We start from the raw sequence: 24631 nt of genomic DNA on the forward strand, positions 1-24631 counted from the left end.
TCCTCAATAATACTGGCAAAAACTTTTGCACCACCTTTGTTTAAGTGTATCCCGTCTCTACAAAACAAATTCCTTCTACCTACAAGTGTGGGCCATGCTGATAGAAATTTACCCCCTAAAGCCTTGCAGATTCCTTCAAGTCTTGAGTTAATCCACAAGGCTCTTAACATATAATCCCTCCTATCGTGTCTGGGCAGAATTGCAGACACATAGACATTATGCCCTAGTTCGCGACATTTCCTCAGCATGGTCCTGTATTTTTCCAACAAATCGTCAGATCGTGTACGTTTAATATCGTTTGTCCCCACATGAATAATAATATTTTCTTTACCCCCTTTAAAATCTGACAGTCTGTTGGTGACATCATCAATAGTTGCTCCCGGCAGACATACCCTGGTTCTGCTCCACCTATCTTTATTACAAAAAATATTCCCCGTTTCCCTGACAATGGAGTCTCCTAATAAAACAATGTCCTTTCTAACCAGGGTAGTTTGCACTTGGTTTTTCTGTTTTGAGGCTCGAATCGGGTGTGCATCACTTGGTAGATTGCTGGAGTTTTGAGTCCCTGACGAGCTCCCAGAAGCATTATTTTCGAGGGCAAGCACTCGTTTTTTCAGGGACTCAAATTGTTCCATCAGTGCACCAAATTGTAATTTAAGATCGGTGCACTCCTTACATCGATCACAAAGAAAAGAATCCCCAGGTGAGGTAGGATTAGTCACCAGGTCAACCTTGGAAAACATTCCACAGGTTCCACAACGGATTAAATCATGACTCACCCGTAAATCGCCATCTGCTATTTCCGTGTGACTCACGATACCCTGTGACGTGTTTAAGGCAGATCTCGTAACAACCATTATAAAATTAAATAAATATCAATGAAAGTAACTTTAAAAAATTATATCTATAATATTATTAAAATCAAACAGTTACAGGAAAACCTATAACAAAATAATCCAACAATATTTAAATAAATCAAGTATTTAAAAGCACTATCCAAAAGTAAACCACTTAACTGAGGAGCCCTGTCTAAGCGCGTCCGCTCACCTCGATTGGGTCCATTATTGTTTTCTGTATTTATAAATGATATTGGTGATGGTATATCCAGCTTAATGTCCAAGTTTGCAGACGATACGAAGGTTGGCATGGTTGTCAAGGACACTACTGACACTATGCTACTGCAACAGGATCTGGAAAGGTTGAGCAGATGGGCTGAGAGGTGGCAAATGAAGTTTAACATTGACAAATGTAAAGTGCTACATATGGGAAACAGCAACCCCAGAGCAACATATCAACATTGCTCTGGGGTTGCTGGGTAGAGAATGAAAGGGACCTGGGGGTGGTTGTGCAGGCAGATATGAAGTTTTCTGACCAGTGCACATGGGCTGCAAGAGTAGCTCATGGTGTATTGTCAATGATATTTAGGAATTTTTCTAGCAGGGATAAGGAGGTGATTATTCCCTCGTATAAGGCAATGGTCAGGCCACACCTCAAGTACTGTATACAGGTCTAGAGGCCTCATTTCAAGAAGGATGTAGAGATGGTGGAACGAGTATAGAGAAGGGCAACAAGATTAGTGAATGGAACAAAGGGGTGCTCTTACGAAGAAAGGCTTAAGTTATGGAAATTACAGTGTCTGCAGACTAGGCACCAGCGAGGTGATCTGATAGAGGTGTATAAAGCCTTGAATGGTTTGAGCATGCTCAATGCTGATGGTATTCTTCCTCTTGCTCAGAATAATCACCTGAGAGGGCATAAATTCAAATTGAGAAAAGACAGATGTAGGATAGACGTGAGCAAATTTGCCTTTAGCCAGCGGATGGTTGGTTGGTGGAATAGACATCCATCCCTTGTCGTGGAAGTTGATAGCCTAAATAAGTTTAAGGCTCAGCTGGACAGGTATTTCGAACGAACAGAGGGGTGAAGTGGAAGTGGTATTTTTTATTTATTTATTTATTATTATTATTTTTTTTTTTTGGCTGATGCTGCATAAGCTTGCTTCCTTGCATCAAATGCCTCTACTAATGCTAATGATGACATCATAAATTTTAGTTTTTTTGTCAGATAGTAGATTTTATTGTCTTTTTTGGTTATACACAATTTACGTCTTTCCATTGCTCGTTGGATGTTATAAGTTTATTTACTTAGACATTAGTTCATTACAAAAGGTTTGAAAAGATATGATGGAAAATATTTTGCGCATGTATTCAAAAAAATTGACATTTTAAACATATATTATAATTTTTGTAATTACTTGTTATCATTATAGTTATTGTTGTGATTACTTAATTACTTTTTCTGATATAGTAAAAGAATTAATAAATTTGAATTACTGATTTTAAGGTGCAAACATTTTGTTTCACATTATATCTTGTTTTCACTACCACATAGCATATAATGAAGCAGAGTGATAATGTATACAGTAAAAATCACTTTTTTTCTCCTTTAGAATGCTGTCAGGCTGTGCAGCCTGAAAATACTCTTGCAGCAACAGAAAAAGATGATGTGAAAGAGTTCTTATTAAATAATCAGACCAATGGTGGTATTTTGGAATTATTATATAACTATTTAATTGAATTGAGTGCTAAGAACAATCTGTTATGGTATGTATTTCTCTTTTTTTTTTTTTTTTTTGGGTTGTAATTATTCATGAATTATATTTGGAATAGTCAGAGTATGAACATGTTCATGTATTTATAAACATCAAGCAGACAATGCACCATTTTTCTGTTAATTGTAGGATTTTTTTGATACTTCACTGCCCTATTATTTGCTTGATAAGTTTAGTCTTGATTACTGCTTTCACAGTGCATCACTTTGTAGTCTTCTCGTGATTCCCTGTATTTGAGTAAAGACAATATCAGATATAAAAAATCTATAATAAACTAAAGGAAGAAATGGAGCATTTTGCTTATTGCTTCAGGCTGGACTGTAATGTGGAATCTAGCTGTGGGGGGAGATTGTTTGTTATTTGGTTTTTAGGAGCATTAGCAAGTGGCACCTCCGTAGCCAGGTGGGAAGGAGCAGCAGTGCGTAGCACATGCTTCTGGATTAGACCGGGGTTCAGGCCCGTGACCACCAAATACGGAGGATGCGGAAAGGTCAGGGAATGACCACCGCATATCCCGGAGCAATATGACCTTAGTTGCTAATGCTCTTAAAAACCAAATAACAACAACAACAGCATTAGCAACTAAGCCCATATTGCTCCAGGGATATGCGGTGGTCATTCCCTGACCTTTCCGCATCGTCCGTATTTGGTGGGCACAGGCTCGAACCTTGGTCTAATCAAGAAGCATGTGCTACACACTACTGCTCCTGCCCACCTGGCTTTGGAGGTGCCAGAGGGGTGGAGTAACAAAAAAACGTTGTTCTGGAATTGTGATTGGTGGCATGCTTGCACAACATCAGCTGTAAATGATAATCATTTCGTGATTAAATTGTCTGTCGGGTGAGAATCAAAAGTGTCTTCAATTCTGCCCAGACACTTATAGGAGGGAGTATATGATGAGAGCCTTGTCGATCAATTCGGCCATGGAGAGATTGTGCAAGGCTCAAGGGGTATAATTTTTCTCAGCCTGGTCTGTGCTTGTTAACAGGAGAGGCTGCTTCTACAGGGAAGAGATACACTTAAATAGAAAGGGTGCAAGAATATTTGCTGATGCTATCGAGGCAGTGTTAGGTGGGTCGGAAAACTGCTAGCTTGGGAGGAAAAATGGACTAATAGATTAACAGCAGGTTCTTGCACTGCATCTATTAGAATGAGCCCCAGCCTGGGAAACAAGATGCAGGGTATTTCAGAGACTGCTGGGAGTCGGTGCAGTACAAGTAAACATATGTGTTGTGTTAGTGTGTAGCTAACAGTAGGAACAGGTGCTTGTATACTTGCGTATACACCAATGCTAGGAGTTTGGTAAATAAATTTGATGAATTTGAGGTGTTGGTCAAAACATCAAAAGCAGATGTTGTTGGGATATCAGAGACATGGTGCCACGCAGATATGAGGAATGCAGAACCGGAATTTTTGGAGTACAGTGTGTTCAAGAAGGATAGGAAAGTAGGAGGGGTTATGCTATTAGTTAAGGAGCACATAAAATCCAAGGAAGTGCAGCCAGTGGACAGATCACTGGACAGTGCAGTGTCGAGTCAGTTTAGTGTGACCTAAGCACTGGGGTATCAAAATTGAGAGTAGGACTGTGTTATAGGCATAATGACTCTGATGAGTATAATAAAAAAAAAAAAAAAAAAAACTGTACAGGGAAATAGAGTGGGCCAGTAAATCAGTGTCTTATAATGGGGATTTTAATTTCCCAGATATTGTTTGGAATTTGTAGGTTGGTCATTCACACACTAGCAAGTCATTTGTGGATTTATTGAATGATTGTTTTCTACCTCAGCATGTTCGGGAGGCAACCAGAGGGAGTAATACTCTTGATTTGATTATCAGCAGTGATTCTTCATTCACTAGGTGGCAGTGATCACAGTGTGCTCAAGTGGGATTTACTCAAAGAGGTAACTACCATTAGGGGTAAAGGAAAAGGTTTTTGCTTTCATAAAGGTGACTACGGAGGCCTGAGACAGTATTTAAATTCTATACGGTGGGACCAACTGATGATGTTACCAACAGCAAATTCAAAATGGGAGGCATTCAAAGAATTAATCTTGGAAGCTACTATGCTTTATATACCAACTAAGAAATATTGTTCAAGGTTTAGGCCTAAATGGATGTCAGATGAACTAATGAGACATAGGGCAGAGAAGAAAAGTGCATGGGATACATACAAATTAACACGTGACACAGAAGCCTATGATAGATACAAGTTGATCTGTAATCAAGTTACAAAGGAGGTTATGCAGACGAAGGCAGATTACGAGAAATCTTTGGCAAGGGATGCAAAGAAAAACAGCAAAGAGTTCTTTACTTATGTAAACTCTAGAAGAAAGGGGATGAATCAGGTTGGTAGAGAAGAAAACACATGTGGTAGAGAAGAAAAATAAGATACATATAAATTGTGACATGGAAGCCTATGATAGATATAAGCTGGTCTTTAACCAAGTCACAAAGGGGATTAGGCAGGCAAAGGCAGATTATGAGAAAACCTTGGCAAGGGATTCGAAGAAAAACAGCAAAGTGTTCTTTACTTATGTAAAGTCTAGAAGGAAAGGGATGAATCAGATTGGTCCACATGATATCTATGGTTCAACTGTTGAACCATAGATATGCTAACAAACTAAATGAGTATTTTGTATCTACATTCACACATGAGGAGTTATTCATGGAAGGGAATGCAAGAGGTGAATTAAACTCTGGCAGTGAGCTAGATGATTTTGTAATAACTGAGAGGAAAGTGGAGGAGAAATTGTTGAAGATAAACATAAAAAAAGGCACCTGGGATGGATGGGATCTATCCAGTGATATTAATGGAGGCAGCAAAGGAAGTAAGCAAACCCTTAGCCATAATTATGACAGCTTCCTTGGACTTGGGAAAGGTACCCATGATGTGCTGTGCATCTTTCGTGAAGTGCAAATTTGACCCCAATTCACAAAGGAGGATCAAAGGTTGACACAAGTAATTATAGACCTGTTAGTTTAACTTCTGTTCCAGGGAAATTAATGGAGGCACTGGTTAAAGAAGCACTGCAGGATCATCTGGACAAGATTTCAGTTATAGCTCGGACACAGCATGATTTTTGTAATGGCAAAGTCTTGCCTGACCAATGTGATTGGAAATTATGATGTGGTCACAAAGGAACTGGGTGCAGGGAATAACTTTGATATCATATATTTGGATCTTTGAAAGGCTTTTGATGCTGTTGCACATGGAAGATTGCTGCATCAATTAGAGTAGTGTGGCATTGGAGGCAAATTGCTGCTAGGGATAAAGGGATAGTTGAGTGGGAGAAGACAGAGAGTGGTAATAAATGGACACTGCTCTTCATGGACTAATGTTATTAGTGGAGTTCCCCTAGGGTTTAATGTTGGGTCCATTGTTGTTTTCTGTATTCATTAATGATATTGATGATGGTAAAAAAAAAAAAAAACTGGAGCTATTATCAACCCACTGCAGGATGAAAGCCTCCTCCTGCATATGAGGGAAGTGGACCATAATCTGCCACTCTGGTCCCGTGCAAGTTGGGAGATTGACTGTATTTAGCAGTAAAGCATTTGAACCCCGGTCTACTCAAAGAGCATGCTATTGCACTCCCACTCCTGACCACTCAGCTACAGCGGCCTATTGATGATGATATATCAGGCTTAATGCCCAAGTTTTCAGACGATACGAAGGTTGGACTGGTTGTTAATGACACTAATGACAGTACACTGCTGCAATAGGATCTAGAAAAGTTGGGAAGATGGGCTGAGAGGTGGCAAATAAAGTTTAACATTGACAAATGTATAGTACTACATATGGGAAGCAATAACCCCAGAGTAACTTATCAACTGTCGTACTACACAGTTGTGAAGAATGAAAAGGACCTGGGGGTAATTGTGCAGGCAGGTATGAAGTTTTTAGAGCAGTGCAGATGGTCTGCAAGAGTAGCTCATGCTGTCTTGTCAATGATATGCAGGAATTTTTCAAGCAGGGATGTGGAGGTTATTATCTCCTGGTATAAGGCAATGCTCAGGCCACACTTTCAGTAGGGTATACAGATCTGGAGGCCCCATTTTAAGAAGGATTTGAGCTGTTGAAACGAGTACAGAGAAGGGAAACAAGATTAGTGAATGGAACCAATGGTTCTCTTACAAAGGAAGGCTTAAGTTTGGTAGATTACAGTGTCTGGAGACTAGGCACCTGCGAGGTGATCTGGTTGAGGTGTATAAAGCTTTGAATGGTTTAAACACTCTCAGTACTGATGGGATTCTTTCTCTTGCTCAGAATAATCACCTGAGAGGGCATAAATTCAAACTGAGGAAAGACAGTTGTAGTATAGATGTGCGGAAGTTTGCCTTTAGCCAGAAGTAGTTGATCGGTGGAACAGACTTACATATTTTGTTGTGGAAATTGATAGCCTAAAGAAATTTAAGGCTGAGCTGGACAGGCATTTGGAATGAATGGGAGGTTTTACTTTGTTATTTATTATTTTATTTTATTTTATTTTTTGGCTGATGCTGCATAAGCTTGCTTTCTTGCATCGTATTCCAATGTTAATGCCATTATATTAACTAGGCCATTTAAATTATGCTGGCTGCAAAATAGACTTGGAAAAAACAGGACATTGTCACCCCTGAACTTTGTATAATTTAATGAACCTTGCTTTAATATATTAGTATTTGTGTAAGTATATATAGAAATGGTAGTACAATTATGATATAAATACTAATACAAATAATAATGAATGTATTGTATTAATACAGCAATACCTCACATAACACAGTTTCAAACATCACGGGTTTCACTCTAACACATTTTTCAATTCAGTTTAAGTTGAAAATTTACTGTACATATTCAAAAACTCATTCAAAAGCCTAGACATACTCTACATGTATACTGCGTTGTCATAGCATAGGTACACCTACATATATGCTGCAGTGCCAACTCTATTGCCCCGCATGGTTTGAATGGTTTGAGCATGCTGAATGCTGATGGGATTCTTCCTCTTGCTCAGAATAATCACCTGAGAGGGCATAAATTCAAATTGAGGAAAGATAGATGTTACATAGATGTGCGGAAATTTGCCTTTAGCCAGCGGATAGTTGGTTGGTGGAACAGACTTCCATCCCTTGCTGTGGAAGTTGATAGCCTAAATAAATTTAAGGCTCAGCTGGGCAGGTATTTTGAACAAATGGAGGGGTGAAGTTTTTTTTTTTTTTTTTGGCTGATGCTGCATAAGCTTGCTTTCTTGCATCATATGCCTCTACTAATGCTAATGCTAATGCATGGCTCCCCTCATGCAGTCGGCACCTCCATAGCAATGTGGACAGGAGCAGCAGTGCATAGCACACACTTCTTGATTATACCACCTTTTGAGACCATGACCACCAAATACAGAGAATGCAGAAAGGTCAGGGAATGACCACCACATAGTCCTGGAGCAATATGGCCTTATTTGCTAATGCTCCTAAAAACCAAATAACCAACAAACCTCATGCAGTCAGCTGCAACAGTGTTCAGTATTCTTAAATTCCATCCTAACGAGATGACGTGATAGCTTTTTCATTTCGCAATTTATTTTTTACTTCTTTATGTACTATTGAAAATATATCTACATCTGAGTTAGAAATCACTGCCAACAACATGTGTTTTGTATGGCAGCATGTTTTGTCCCATTTGTCAAATGATTTCACTGGTTTTTAATCAGTTTCAGACAATTGCCAAAGACATGGTGAAGATTAGAAAAGACTTGGGATTCGAAACTTTAAACACTGCCAATGTACGTGACTGCACTGACTCATGTGAAAATGACTTAGATGATGCAACTCTCCTTGAAATTGACGAACAAACCGCATTAAAAAAAAAAAAAAAAATCTCAAGTGGATAACAGCAGCAAACAGTTCGGAAGTGGCACCAAAAGAATTTTCAACAGAAGAATTGTGGAAAGTTTTTCAGGGAGTTGGCATGGCCTGTGAGGCAATTATGAATGGAGATCTGAATGTTGAACGTAGCGTCAATGTATGGCAAATTTTACAAGGTGGGATTCGATGCTACAAATGCTTGTATGCCAAGATAAAGAAGAGACGACTTCACTAGACTTCATTATTGAAATACCTAAATAAAGTTTTTTTTCTCTCATGATGTTACTTTTCATTAATAAAATTTTTGCAATTTTTTTTATTTCAAATACTTTTAATTGGCTATCAAGGGTGAATTGTTTATACATTTATTATAATTTGTTTGTAGACTGTTTCTCTGATATGCATTCAATTAAAACCCATTATAATTAGCATGTTTTCACATAACACGCAACAGTTTTGGTACCAATTATCAGTGCTATTCAGGGTATTGCTGTATTTGTCATATGGTTCAAGGAAACCCTAGGTTTTTGCTGCACCAGGAAAATAAAAATAAAAAATAACTAAAAAATAAATCCTTCACATATAGATTGCTTCTCAGATAAGTACTGATGGGCTTACCCTTCAATTTCCCCAAGCTCACAGCCTGAACTACCCATAGATGTAACTTACTTCAGTGATTTACAACTCTTTGGCTAAAGTAAAACTTCCTATAATGCAGTCTATACCTATTCTGCCATAATTTGAATTAATGTCTAGTAGTTCTAGTATCATTACCACAATAATTTCACCTTCATTTCATTATCCATTCTAATAGTGTTAACAGTGAGATTTAAAAAAAAAAATGGGCCTAGTCTGCATAGTTTTAACAAGGTTTTTAACACCTTGGGATACAACAATCTCAGAATGACTTATAGTTAGGGGTTGAGTTAAATACAGTGGAAAAGGAGAAATATTTGGAGGTTACTATCTAGGGAGATATCACAGTTACTTAAGAGCTGAATTTAGGGAATAATTTTTGCATTTTATCAAAACATTTGACCTGGTCCCTCATGAGAGGTTACTGTATAAGCTTGTACAGATTGGGATTACTGATAAGATTATAAGATAGATTGCTGGGTGGCTGCAGGGCAGAAGGCAGAGAGTTATGATTAATAAATATTCTTCAGATTGGTGTAACCTAAGGAGTGGTGTCCCTCAAGAATCATTTCTTGGACCACTGTTGTTTCTTATTTTCATAAATGACATTAATGGAGGGATGAGTGGCGTGAGTCAAAATTTGCAGATGTTAACGTTGACAGTCTCATTAATGATTAGTTCCAAGCAGTGCTCTTTCAGGATGAATTGAACAGACTTTAAAGATGGTCAGAGAAGTGGCAGCTATGTTTTAATGTTTCTAAATGCAAGGACTTACATTTGGGAAATAGCGACCCACAAATAGATTATTCCCGTGGTCAGGTTGAATTAAAAACATTTGAGGAGGAATGAGATCTGGGAGTTACAATACATGGGGATATGAAGTTGCTGAATGATCTAAACAGGCATTCAGGAAAGCCCATGGTGTCCTATCAGTGATTTATCGAACGTTATCTTGAGGAGATAGGGAAGTCATAATCCCACATAAGACAATTGTAAGACCTATTTGGAATAATGTGTTGAAGTATGGATACCTCATCTGAAAAAAGACATTGAACTTATTGAAATGGCCCAAAGACTGGCAACTCGAATGGTGTGATCAGTTGGTGGATGACAGTATGAGGAAAGACTGATTTTGTGGGCTACAAAGCTTGGCAACCAAGCAACTCAGAGGTGACCTGATTGAGGTTTATAAGGCTCCAAGAGGGATTAGTAAGACTGTGGAATTTGCACTGTTATAAAGAATTCCAGAACTAGGGGCCATAAATTCCAACTACAGGTTTAGATTAGATTCTAGGGCATTTTCTTTTAGACTGCAAGTTGTTAATTGCTGGAATATGTTGCCCTCTGAGGTAGTAGAGGCCGACAGCTTGAATAAATTCAAAGGCTAACTCAAAGTTACCTGTGTGGGGAGAGAAGTATGTAATTTGTATTTTTTTATCTTGTTTTTTTTTTTTTTTCCACTGCAGGAAAAGCCTGTGTATTCCTTGCACTATATGGTGAAATCAATTATTATTACTATTATTATTATTATTATTACTGTCTTTTTAACTCAATTCCTTCTAATGGAGAAGTCATTCTGTGATTATTTTCCATGGTGAAAATCTTTGCCATTTTCAGCACACTAATAATAGCTGCCACTTTTCTGACCATCATCAAGTCTTTCTGAAACATTGCTACTTGACACCAGTGATTGGTCAGTATCCCAACCTTGATGCCATCTACAAATTTTAAATTACTCAAATTGTATATTACTGCAAATTTTACATTTTACATTAGTACAACTTGCATTACTATTTTTTTTTTTATTTATTTTTTTATTTATTTTTTTTATGAGAATCCCAAACATAAAGATATTAGAACCTATAGTACTTAGTACTATGCTTGGGCTGAAGATTGAGAAGATGAAACAACGTAATTGTTACACATTAGCATTAGTAGAGGCATACAATGCAAGAAAAAACATTTTGGAATTTGGAAATACATCACCAAGAGTAGCAGTAGTAGTAGTAGTGCCATGTGATGCAAGAAAGCAAGTGTATGAGCTTATGCAGCATCAGCCAAAAAAAAAAAAAAAAAAAAATCACACCATTCCCTCCAAATGCCTGTCCAGTTCCTCCTGGGACAATTAACCAGCGGGTGGTTAATTGTTCCAGCAATTAACCACCCGCTGGCTAAAGGCAAATTTCCACACATCTATTCTACATCTGTCCTTTCTTAATTTGAATTTGAGTACCAAGACTAATACTCAAGATTTCTAAGATGTTCAAGCTAAAGCTTATAACGATTTATGCACCAACATCGAGCCATGATGATGAGGAGGTTGAAAAATGTGAACCAAAATTGAGTCTTCTAAATGAGCAGAAAACCCACTACACTATTATTATTATGGGGGAATTCAATGCTAAGGTTGGAAAAAGACAAAACAGCACAGAAAGGGGAACTAAAGGAAATTTGAGAATTGATGAAAGACATGGTATTTTCAGAATCTCAAGGATTGTCAGTAATGAACACTTTTTTTTTTCAAAAAAAAGGGTGAACAGAAAGTGGACATGGAAGAGTCCAAATGGATTAACAACTAATGAAATCGATTTCATCCTCACTAACAGAAGATATATCGTGAATGATGTTACCATCCTGAATAAGGTAAATATTTGGAAGTGATCGCAGAATGGTAAGATGCCCACTTGATATAGATTTAGGAAAGGAAAGGAAAAAACTGACTCAAGTAAATAATACAAAGGTCTTTGAAATAACAGAAGAGGAGAAAAGCAGTATCTGCTGGAACATAAGAACAGGTTTGAGTTTCTGCAGGCTGCTCAGCACCAAGATATCGACGAGGAATATTACAATTTTCTGAAAGTGATGAAGCCCAAGAAACCTATAGGGAAAGAGAAATCCAAAGAAGAAAAAATTAGTCAAGAAACACTTTTTATGATGATCTGAAGGCGTCAAATGAAGAGCAAGAAAAACACTGACAAGGAGAAAATTGAATATACTGAGTTATGCAAAGCCATTAGAGAGAGACTCAGAGAGAACATAAGAAGATTTAATACAAGAAAAGTAGAACAAGCATTAAGGGAAAACAAAGGACTTAAATTAGCAGCCATCAGCATTAATACAGAAAGACAAATAATACTGAAACTGAAGAATAGCGATGGTGTACTTAAAAATAGCACAAAGGCATAATACAAATAGTAGAAGACTACTATAGAGAATTATACAAGGAGCAAGGGAATGATGCCAGCAGTAGGGAAGATGGATCACAAATTAGCAACACATATGACATACCCGATATTCTTCATGATGAGGTAGAACATGTGTTGAAGAAAATGAAGAATCAGAAAGCCACGGGGGAAGATGAAGTTACTGTAGAGTTGTTAAAATTGGGAGGAAGAGACATAACAGAAAAACTGACAAGGCTCTTCACAAAATGTATTAGAAAAGGTGTGACGCCTAAGCAGTGGAATAATGCAATCACAGTTTTGCTGCATAAGAAAGGAGATAAATCAGAAATTGGAAATTACAGACCAATAAGCTTGTTATCCCACATCTAAAAGTTGTTGACAAGGGTAGTAGTAGTAGTAGTAGTGGTGGTGGTGGCATGTGATGCAAGAAAGCAAGTGTATGAGCTTATGCAGCATCAGCCAAGGGTGCCTCCATAGCCAGGTGGGAAGGAGCAACAGTGCGTAGCACACACTTCTTGATTAGACCAGGGTTCGAACCCGTCACCACCAAATACAGAGGATGCAGAAAGGTCAGGGAATTACCACCACATTTCCCGGAGCAATATGGCCTTAGTTGCTAATGCTCCTAAAAATCAAATAACAATAGCAGCATCAGCCAAAAAAAAAATCACACCATTCCCTCCAAATGCCTGTCCACTTCCTCCTTAAATTTATTTAACCTATTGACTTCCAGAATGAGAGATGGAAGTTTGTTCCAGCAATTAACCTGGCTAAAGGCAAATTTCTGCACATCTATTCTACATCTGTCTTTTCTTAATTTGAATTTATGCCCCCTTAGGTTCGTAATCTAAACAAGTGGAAGGATCACATCAGAATTCAGTATGCTCAACCCATTCAAGGCCTTCTGCACCTCAAACAGATCACCGCTCAGGTGCCTAGCCTCCAGCCACTGCAGTTTGCAGAATTTAATCCTCTCTTGGTAAGAGGATCCCTTCATTCCCCTCACCAATCTTGTTGCCCTTCTCTGTACATGCTCAATCAAATCTACATCCTTCCTAAAATGAGGCCTCCAGACCTGTACGCAGTACTGAAGACGTGGCCTGACCATTGCCTTATACAAAGGGACAATCACCTCCTTTTCCCTGCTAGCAAAATTTCTATATATCATTGACAAAACCCATGACCTATCTGCATTGCTCAGAAAACTTCATATCTGACTGCACAATTACTCCCAGGTCTTTTTCATTTCCTACCACCTTAAGTGTAGTATCACACAGTTGTATGAACCTTTGTATCATCTGCAAACTTCAACACTAAGCCTGTTATACCTTCATCAATATCATTGATAAATATGCAAAACAACAGAGGGCCCAACACCGAACCCTGTTGGACTCCACTAATAACATTAGTCCCTGAGGTGTTGCACCCTTTGATTACCACCCTCTGTCTTCTCCCACTCAACTATCCTTTTATCTATTGTAGCAACTTACTCTTAAGTTGACTTAAGGGTAAGTCAACCTCATTCTCATCATTCTGATTCAACTTGATTCTCATCAAGTATTCTACTTGGTGGGAATCAACCGAAAGAGCAAGCTGGCTTTAGGTCAGGATTCTCAACTATGGATCACCTTCACGTAATATCACAGCTAATGGAGAAAGTAAATGAATATAAAATACCATTATGCCTGGCATTTGTGGATTATGAAAAGGCATTTGACTTCATACAGCATAAGGCAATGTTTTGGGCACTGGAAAGACAAGGCATAGATACCCATATATTATGATTTTGAAGAAAATATATGAGAACGCTACCTCTTTTATTATACTAGTGAAAGACAGTAGCAAGTTTAAAATTGAGAAAGGAGTTTGACAAGGAGACACGATATCTCTGAAGCTGTTTACTGCTGCCCTTGAGGAAGCTTTCAGAAGATTAGACTGGTTGCAGAAAGGAGCCAATTTGAATGGAGAGTACCTAAACCATTTACGATTTGTAGATGACATTGTGCCATAAACCACGATCCCAAAGAATTAGAGGAAAATCTTAATCAGTTATGAGATAGTAAGGATTGTGGAGTAAAGATGAATATGGCTAAAACACAAATAATGATGAACAAGTCTGCCACAGAAAGGGACATAATGATTGAAGGAGCAGTAATTGAAAAGGTGGAGTCATATACTTATCTGGGACAAGTCATTAGCTGTAATAATGATAAATAGCTGGAAGTCAAGAGAAGAATAAATTTTGTTTGGATAGCATTCAGGAAATATAGTCACATACTGAGGAGCAATATCCCAGTTTGTCTGAAACATAAAATAATGAACCATTGTATACGCCCCACCATGACGTATGGAAGTGAAACTTGGGCACTCACTAAAAGAATGGAAGAGAAACTGAGAACTAAACAGCAAATAATGGAAAGAATTATATTGGGAATCAGACTGTTAGATAAAACAGTCAAAACTAAAGGACTAAAATGGGCTTGAGCAGGACACTTAGCTTGAAGACATGATGACAGATGGAGTAAGAAAGAGCAAGAGGAGCTAGAAGAAAACCTGGAAGACAACGGCGGAGATGGATAGATGAAATTCATGAGCTTGTGGGTAGTAAATGGATGGCCATTGCACAAAACAGAAGATACTCGAAAGTTGCTGGAGAGGCCTTCATCCTGCAGTGGATTGAAAATGGCTGATGATGATGACGATGCAAGAAAGCAAGCCAAAAAAAAAAATGCTACAATTTCACCCCTCTGTTCATTCCAAATTCCTGTCCAGCTCAGCCTTAAATTTATTTAGGCTATCAACTTCCACAACAAAAGATGGAAGACTGTTCCACCAATCAACTACCCGCTGGCTAAAGGCAAATTTCCGCACATCTGTCCTACAACTTCTTTCCTCAATTTGAATTTATGCTTTCTCAGGTGATTATTCTGAGCAAGAGGAAGAATCTCATCAACGTTCAGCTTGCTCAACCCATTCAAGGCCTTATACACCTCAATCAGATCACCTTGTAGGCGTCTACTCTCTCCAGGCACTGCAATTTGTGGAACTTAAGCCTTTTTTGGTAAGAGCACCCCTTTGTTCCTCTCGCCAATCTTGTTGCCCTTCTTTGTACTCGTTCTAGCACTAACTCTACATCCTTCCTAAAATGAGGCCTCCACACCTGTATGCTAGGTCTGGCCTGACCATTGCCTTCTATAATGGGATAATCACTTCCCTGTCCCTACTAACAAAATTCCTATATATCATTGACAAGACTCCATGACCTGCCCTGGCAGCCTGCCTGCACTGCTCAGCGAACTTCATATTTGACTGCACAATTACCTCCAGGTCTTTTTCACTTTGCACTTCCCTGAGTGTGGTACCACACAGTTAGTATGTTTCTCTTCGGTTATTGCTACCCATATGCAGTACTTTGTATTTGTCAATGTTAAACTTCAGTTGCCACTTGTCAGCCTATTTGCCCAACTTATCTAGATCTTGCTGCAGTAGCATACTGTCTTTATTGTCATTAACAACCCTGCCTACCATTGTATCATCTGCAAACTTGGACGTTATGTCTGATATACCGTCATCAGACATAACATCATTATTGATGGATACACAAAACAACAATGGGTCCAGCACTGAACCCTGGGGGACTGCACTAATAACATAAGTCCATGAAGTGCGGTGTCCACTGATTATCACTCCTAGTTGTCTCCCACTCAACCATCCCTTTATCCATTATAGCAACTTACCCTTAATGCCATACCTCTTCAATCTGTTCAGTAGTCTTCCATGTGCAACAGTATCAAAAGCTTTCATGAAATCCGAGTATATTACATTAAAATTATTTTTGTCATTCAGTTCCTTTGTGACCACATCATAGTGTCCAATCAAATTGGTTCGACAAGACCTCCCTTTAACAAACCCATACTGTGTCTTAACTATTACTGCAGTCTTGTTTAGATGATCCTGCAATGCTTTTTAACCAGTGATTCCATTATTTTCCAGGAACACAAGGTGAACTAACAGGTCTGTAGTTACTTGTGTCACATTTTGAGCCCCCTTTGTGAATTGGTGATACATCTGCACAACTCCAGTCCATGAGGACCTCCCCTGAGTTCTAGGAAGCTCTCATAATTATAACTAAAGGTTTCTTTGCTTCCTTTGCTGCCTCGTTTAATATAACTGGATAGATACCATCCACCCCAGTTGCCTGCCTTATGTTTAACTTCAACAATTTATCCTCCACTTAGCTCCCTTTTAGCGTTTGATAAACGTCTGGCTCTCTCCTCATTGAATAACTCAAGTGTGAATGTAGATGCAAAATACTCATTCAGTTTATCAGCTACATGAGCATGATCATCAATAGTCAACCCATCTGTGTTAAATGGTCCAATCTGATTTATCCCTTTCCTTCTAGAGTTTACATAAGTAAAGAACTCTTTGCTGTTTTTCTTTGCGACCTCTGTCAAAGATTTCTTGTAATCTGCCTTCGCCTGCCTAACCTCCTTGTGACTAGATTACAGACTAGTTTGTGGGTCCCATGCCCCACATGGGGGAAATTTGATTGTTCAGGGGGCCAATTCAAAAATTGCTCGTCTAGAGTATAAAACAACCGCCTACTATGATTTAACTTGTACAAAAGAAGAATTGTTGGTATCTCAATTTGAAATAAGCATTCATTAAATGTTGTACTTTCTATAATAATGTTATTTCTTGTGATAAATATTACTGGGACAATTTTATAGATTTATGTTTATTTAATTGTTATATCGTCAGTGGTAGACAGTATATAGACAGCATAAGGATAGGTATGGGTGCATGTATTTCATGTATCATGGCCAATCTATGTTTATATCACTATGTATTTGTGCTTTGTAATATATTTTTATTATTATTTTTGCAAATATTTAATGAGTTATTACACTACTAAAGTAATAAGATACTACATTGGTCATCTAGTTCGTTTAATAATAGTACTATACTTTATAGATATATCGATGACCTTATCGTTATTAATAATCCAAATTTTTTAGAAGATATGGCTATTTTTTATCCTTTGGATTTGGAGCTTGAATGTACAAATAAAAAAAAAAGAGTTTTTTGACAGCCACATTTCTAGATATTGATATTAAAATTACTACTGAGAAAGTAGATACTAAAGCATACGACAAACGTAGAGATTTTAAATTCGAGACAGTCAATCTCACACTTAGCTTTCAAATATTTCCAGCAGAATTCATATTAAGATAATTCTATTGCAAGGATTAAGATTAATAAGAATATGCAATAATTTCAATAACATTTTAGTTTCACTGGCAGAATTTATTAACAAGCTTAGTAAAAATGGTTTCCATCTTAAATTTATATTTAAGTATTTATGTAATTTTTGTTTTAAAATTATGGCATGAAAATGTTTGCCCTCATACTATTGTTAGGAAGTTGTGGATATACTAATGAGATGTCTTATTTTAAGCTTATGTACACATTAGGCACTTCCCCTAGAGCTGTTTATCTGTGTTGTACACTCTGAAAAATTGTACCCATAGTTGTTCTAGTTGTTCTATGGGAAGGAATATATATATATTTTTTTTTTCCTTGCAATTGATCTTGTTCAGAGGTCGCTTATGTTCACAATGCTTTGAATTGGTGGATACATTATTTGCAATCATATCTGACCGTAGAGAGAGAGAGAGAGAGCTTTGAACTTTCTTTCACTTAACCTTAATTCTATATTTAAGGCTTTAAATCTTAGTTATATTAGTACAAGCTTCTTTACACAATGAGTTACCAGGAACCCTGCTAAGGGATGGGGATTTAAACTCCCAGTAGTATTCCGAAGTAGTTTGCTGCCTTTGCCTTTATCTATATGCTATCTAACTGTTATATCTTATGCCTCAAAATCTATAACAGCAATTCGTGGGAGATTGAGGTGATATTTCTATACTTGTTGCCTATTCCTTTCGCCTAGTTTTTGGGTCTATGCCTTTGCTTTGCTTTTTTACCTGTTCATTTTGCTAAAGAAACAGAAACACTTGTGTAAATATTCTAATAATGTTTAAGTTTTTGGCTATCTGTTGAGCCAACAGTTATATATTTTGCCAGTCTGCCATTGTTATTTTTATTTTTATTTATTTTAATATAGCGTGTTTCATATTTTTGCTATATTAGCTAATTTATCTAATTTTAATCTAATCTAATCTAATTTTAATTAATCATAACTTAAATTTAAACTTAAAGCTATTATGTATACTATATTTAGTATATAATAATATGGTGAGACTGCATATAACTAGCAGAAACAGATAGCATATGTTATTATTGATGGCATATATTGAGAGGTGCTAGCCCCTGTTGACATGCCTTTTGATGTAAGCCTTATTCAGTAATGAAATTATGGTGCTTTTGATTTGGTATTTTGTAAATATTGAATTTGGTAAGACTTCGTTATATATAGAGACAGTTAGGGTCTTTTGTAGGTTATGGTTATTTACCTCTATATTAAGCTGTATCTTTTGAAATAAATATATAATATCTCGTATATATAAAAATTGAAATTTCTAGTAATGAAATGCACACATTACATGAATTGTTTATTTTTTTCGAGTTGCTGTTACATTTTTTTTATTTTATTTTTTTTTTATTTAGTGAAGTTGTTTTGAAATACTCATATAATTTCATCCAGTGAATTTTACTAATTTTATTTCACCATGAATAAATAGGCCCGAAGGACTGGCAGAGATATTTATTAGTTCATACTGTAGATCACGGAAACATCTTGATTTCCCATCTCTCTTTTGGTAAGCATTTTAATATTGATTGTATTTTATTTTGTTTAACTGATAAACAGAAATATATTTCAATGTTGATATAATACATTAATAAATATATGATTTTATAAATAGTATTCGTAAATGCAAATAGATGCAAGTATAAGATGAAATAGAAACATACACTTAAATTAAGAAAGGTTCTCTAATTGGTGCCATCTGTGGGGGGGGGGGATAACAGCATTATTTGAGCTGGATGGGAAACAGCGGCGTAAGTCAAATTTATGTCCCTTTCAGTAGTTTAGAATTTTTATACTTCACCACCAAAAACTCAAGAAAGACAGTGAATCTCTTAGTAACTGCTGTGGTAGTAGTAAAAGATTTGAAATCTGAAAACATTGAAAAAAACTGATTAGCAAAAAATTACTTGACCTACTATCACATTTAGCATTTTATTAATCTTAAATATGACAGTGATGCATTCTTGCTTCTTTAGTGGTGTAGCACACAGCAGAAATGAATAGCAAGAAGAGAAAAAAAAAAAAAAAGTACATGACATTCTTTCTCCTTTGCTTCTAAATTCAATACCTGAAATGCAATATTAGCCATTGAATTCATAAAATTGTTGTCAACCGTCTTAAACAAATCTCGTTTGCAATAATCGACAACAATTTTAGTTAGCTTTTAAATTCAAAAGCTAACCAAATTTGTTTCTTTTGAATTTAAATCTATAGAATCTCAAAGGTTAAGGGGTTAATGGTTAATTTTAAATTATATTTAAAATTTGAAATTTAAAAGGACTTTTGATGTCAGTGGGGCTTTGAAAACTGATAAAGAAATTTGAAGTGACCGGGGAGATAGGTGTAATTGAAAGCAAGGGACCACCACGTATTGGAACAGAGGTAGTGGATGAAGTGGCAGTTGCATGGCCTCCAGGTCAGAATGTGAAACACTACCAGTCAGTAGTGCATGGAGGTGTATCAAGAGACTTGAACCTTCCCTGGTCTACTGTATGTAAAGTACTTCGAATAATTTAACACTGGTTCCTGTACTAGATTCGCGTAGTGCAAGAACTAAAGTCTTGTGATCAGCAACAGCGGATAGACTTTGCTCTACGATTTCTGGCTCGTGTGGCATTTGATGATACATGGGCTCGAATGATCTTGTGGTCTGATGAGACACATTTTGCTCTTCATGGGGCTGTAAATGCACAAAACTCCCAAATATGGGGAACTTCTCGTCAGTTTGCTGTGCATGATGGACAAGAGTCCATATGTTAGTATGGTGTGGATTCACAGCAGAGTTTATAATCAGACCATTTTTCTTTGAAGAGTCTTCATCTCATGGCCCCATAAGGTGTACGGTAACTAGTGCACGGTACTGCGCTCTTCAAAGAGATCACAATATTTCCACTCTGCAAGAAAGGCAATGCTTGGAGACTGTAGTGTTCATGCAAGATAGTGCCCCTCCCCATGTTGGTCGACAAGTGAAGGAACTGCTCCCTTCAACATTCGGAAATGATCATTTCTAGAGACTTTCTGTAGTTCTGGCCAGCCCGATCAACAAATCTCAATCCCTGTGATTTCTGGCTACGGGGATACCTGAAAGACAGAGTTTGCCCTGGCAGCATACAGACATTTTTCACTTTGAAAGCAATCATTAAACAGCATCTAGCCAATATCCCCAATGAGATGCTATGCAAAATTGTGTCGCATGCAGTCCTCCATTTTCAGAATGTCATCCCAAGTGAAGGAAAGCACATAGAACAATATCTGTAGATTTCTAAGTTCTGGTATTAAAATTTAATCCTAAGTTGTAATCCCATTTATCCAGTTATAGGATAGATGTGTGGAAGTTTGCCTTTAGCCAGCGGGTGGTTGATTGTTGGAACAAACTTCCATCTGTCGTATAAGTTGATAGCTTCAACAGATTCAAGTCAGAACTAGACAAACATTTGGAGCAAGTAGATGTATCAAATGAGAAGGGTGTGTGTGTGTGTGTTTTTTTTTTTTTTTTTTGATTGATGCTATATAAGCTTGCTTTCTTGCATCATGTGCCCTTGCTAATGCTAATTACAAGTATATGGTGAAAAAAAAGTCGGGATTTAGAGTTAAATTTTAAAGGGTTTGCAGTTCAGCCCTGGAGAAATTGTGCAAGGCTCACGGGGCAACATTTTTCTCACCGTGGTCTGTGCTTGTTAACAGGAGAAATTGTTTCTACAAGGATAGGATACACTTAAATAGAAAGGGTGCAAGAATATTTGCTAATACTATCGAGGCAGTGTTAGGTGAGTCAGAAAACTGCTAGCTTGGCAGGATTCTCAGACTAATAGATTAACGATAGCCACAGTCAGAGGTGAAAGTGATTCTTGCACTGCTTCTATTGGAATGATCAGTAACCTGCAAAGCGAGGTACTGGGGATTTCAAAGGTTGCTGGGAGTCATCATGGAACAAGTAAATACCTGGGTTGTGTTAGGGTAACTAAGAGTAATAATAGGTGTATGTATGCTTGCATGTACATCAGTGCAAGGAATATAGTAAATAAATTTGATGAATTTGAACTTCTGATCAAGACATCAAAAGCAGATATTGTAGGGATATCAGATACATGATACCACACAAATATAAGCAGTGGAGAATTGGAATTTAAGGAGTACAATGTGTACAGGAAGGATAGGGAGGAGTGGTTATGTTGTTAGTTAAGAAACATAAAATCTAAGGAAGTGCATCCAGTTGACATTGGTGCATGACAAAGTGCATCCATTTGACAATTCAATGTTGAGTCAGTATAGTGTGACATAAGTACTGGGAAAGGGAAAATGAAAGGAGGTGTGTGTTATAGGCCTAATGAACCTGATGAGTATAATGAGCAGTTGTGCAGAGAAATAGTTTCGGCCAGTAAATCAGAAAGTCTTATAATGTGGAATTTTAACTTTCCTGATATTGATTGGGACTGGTGGGTTGGTCACTCACACACTAGCAAGAATTTTGAGAGGCAACCAGAGGGAGTAATACTCTTGATCTGATTATCAACCGCGATTCTTCATGCGTTAAGAATCTGCAGATAAAGGAACAACTAGGTTTCAGTGATCTTAGTGTACTGATGTTGGATTTACTTAAAGATGTAACTACCATCAGGGGTAAGGGGAAATGCGTAAAGGTGACCCAGGGGTAAGCGTTTTCGTAAAGGTGACTGCAGTGCTCTGAGAGAGTTTTTAAATTCTATACTGTGTGATCAAATGATGATGTTACCAATGGCGAATTCTAAATTGGAAACCTTCAGAAACTTCATCTTGGAGGCTACTAGGCTTTTCATACCAACTAAGAAATACTCTCAAGGTTTAGGCCTAAATGGATATCAAATGAATTAATGGGGCTCGTGGCAGATAATAAAAATATGCGGGATGCATATAAATTATCAGGCAACACAGAAGCCTATGGCAGATATAAGCTAGTCTGTAATCAAGTCACAAAGGAGATTAGGCGGCACAGGCAGATTACGAAAAATCTTTGGCAAAAGATTCATCCATTCCTTCTAGAATTTACTTAGGTTAGGTTAGGTTAGGTTAACCTAACCTACAAGAAGCTCACCTGCACACACAAGCACCTGGCAGAGCAGTTCACTTGAATGATAAGGCACCCAGAGACAATCCCGAAGTTTCTCACTGAAGAAGTCACATATCTGAAGCCTAAAGATGAAGATACAAGAAACCCATCAAAATAAAGGCCAATCATCTGCCTCTCAACGATGTGCAAGATCCTGACCAGCTGCATAACAAAGAAGATATCAGACCACTTAGAGAGTCAGAACATAATGGCTGAACAGCAGAAAGGATGCAAGCAGAGGGGCAATGGATGCAAGGAGCAATTAACCATAGATGCCACAATGGAGCAAGCCTAAAAGAAGCACTGCAACTTATACATGGCGTACATCGATTACCAAAAAAGCCTTCGACTCCGTACCTCATAGTTGGCTAATAGAGACTCTGAAAATCTACTAGGTCAATCTGATAGTGACAAATTTCCAACAATGATGAAATATAGTACCGCCATTAAGGTCGAGAACATCACAATCAGACCAATCCCCATCAGAAGTGGAATCTTTCAGGGAGATGTTGGCCCACTGTGGTTCTGTATATCCACTTACCGGCAGCAAGTATGGATATAACCTCAAAGAAGGAAGAAAGAACCTGTACACTCTCACCAACCTGATGTACATGGATGACATCAAGCTCTACCCGGCAACCGAGATGCAATTCCAGCAACTACTCCAGATCACCACACCAAAGAATTCAGCAAGGATATCAGGAAGTCAGCAGTGGAGAGGCTAACAATAGCTCGGACAGAGGAAGGGGCCTGATAGACCTGATAGAGCAACATAAAACAGCGATAGTTAACCTGAAGGATTACTTCAAGAACAACGCAGCACACTCCACCAGGCCATAAGGAAGATAGATAAGTGGTATACCCCACTCAACCTAAGTGAGAAGCCCACTTCTGCCCAGACAGCATAAGAAATGAAGTTAGAAAGATGGGCAAAGAAGACACGCCATCGCAGACACTACAAAGATCAAGATCACATCGATAACATTGCTACCAATTCATGGCTCACAAACATGATGCTCTTCTCCGAGACTGAAGGTTTCATGCTGGCTATCCAAGACCAGATAATCAACACCAGAAACTATAGAAAATACATCGCAAAGTAGCCTGGAATGTTAGATGACACATGTGACGATGCCACCTGGCCTCAGAAACAATCCAGCACCTAACAGAGTGATGCAAGGTGATCACCCAGACTGAGCATGCTCGTAGACACGACCATGTAGCCAGGATAATACATCAGAAGGTAGCGAGGAAATATCTGTTGACCAAAGAAAGTGTACCATACTACAAGTAGGAACCCCAGGCAGCACTAGAGACCCCAACCCACAAGCTGTACTGGGACCACGCCATAAAAACGGATAAGACCATCCCCGCACAACAGGCCGGACATAACCCTTGTGGGGCGCCTCCTTAGCCAGGTGGGAAGGAGCAGCAGTGCATAGCACACGCTTCTTGATTAGACCCGGTGTCGAGCCCGTCACCACCAAATATGGAGGATGCGGAAAGGTCAGGGAATGACCACTGCATATTCCCAGAGCAATATGGCCTTAGTTGCTAATGCTCCTAAAAACCAAATAACGAACAATAATCCCTGTGGACAAGATGGAAAAGGCTACCTACCTGATTGACATAACGGATCCCAACACTCGTAATGTCCAGAAGATCTATGAGGAAAAATTAGAAAGTACACAAACCTGAGACATGAGGTCACGGAGATGTGGCATATGCAAGAAGTAACGACCATCTCGATCATCTTGTCAACCACCAGTATGGTGCCAAAAACCCTACATAGCAGCCTAGCAGCAATGTCTCCCAGGGCAATCCTGAACACCTGTAGGATAGTCAGATACTTCCTCGACCAACAGTAACACCAGACATAACAACCACCCTGTGTATTTGGTAGCAATACTCGGAGTGGAATTCCCCATCAGGGAGAAATAATATAAGAGCAACAAAAATAATAATAATAATGTGATTCTTCCTCTTGCTCAGAT

At 38.0% G+C, this 24631-nt stretch overlaps 1 protein-coding gene across 1 annotated transcript in view; it reads left to right on the forward strand.

The window, feature by feature from the left end:
* LOC150075707 (calcineurin-binding protein cabin-1-like) overlaps positions 1-24631 on the forward strand; it is a 1104404-nt gene that overhangs the window by 316732 nt on the left and 763041 nt on the right. The window contains exons 15-16 of the mRNA XM_090388624.1: positions 2450-2603; positions 18984-19061. Of these exons, the coding sequence (XP_090244750.1) occupies positions 2450-2603; positions 18984-19061 (232 nt within the window). The remainder of the gene's footprint in view (positions 1-2449; positions 2604-18983; positions 19062-24631) is intronic.

This window comes from Mastigoproctus giganteus, chromosome 14 (assembly GCF_048544385.1).
Source record: "Mastigoproctus giganteus isolate SK-2022 chromosome 14, ASM4854438v1, whole genome shotgun sequence".
NCBI lineage: Eukaryota > Metazoa > Arthropoda > Arachnida > Uropygi > Thelyphonidae > Mastigoproctus > Mastigoproctus giganteus.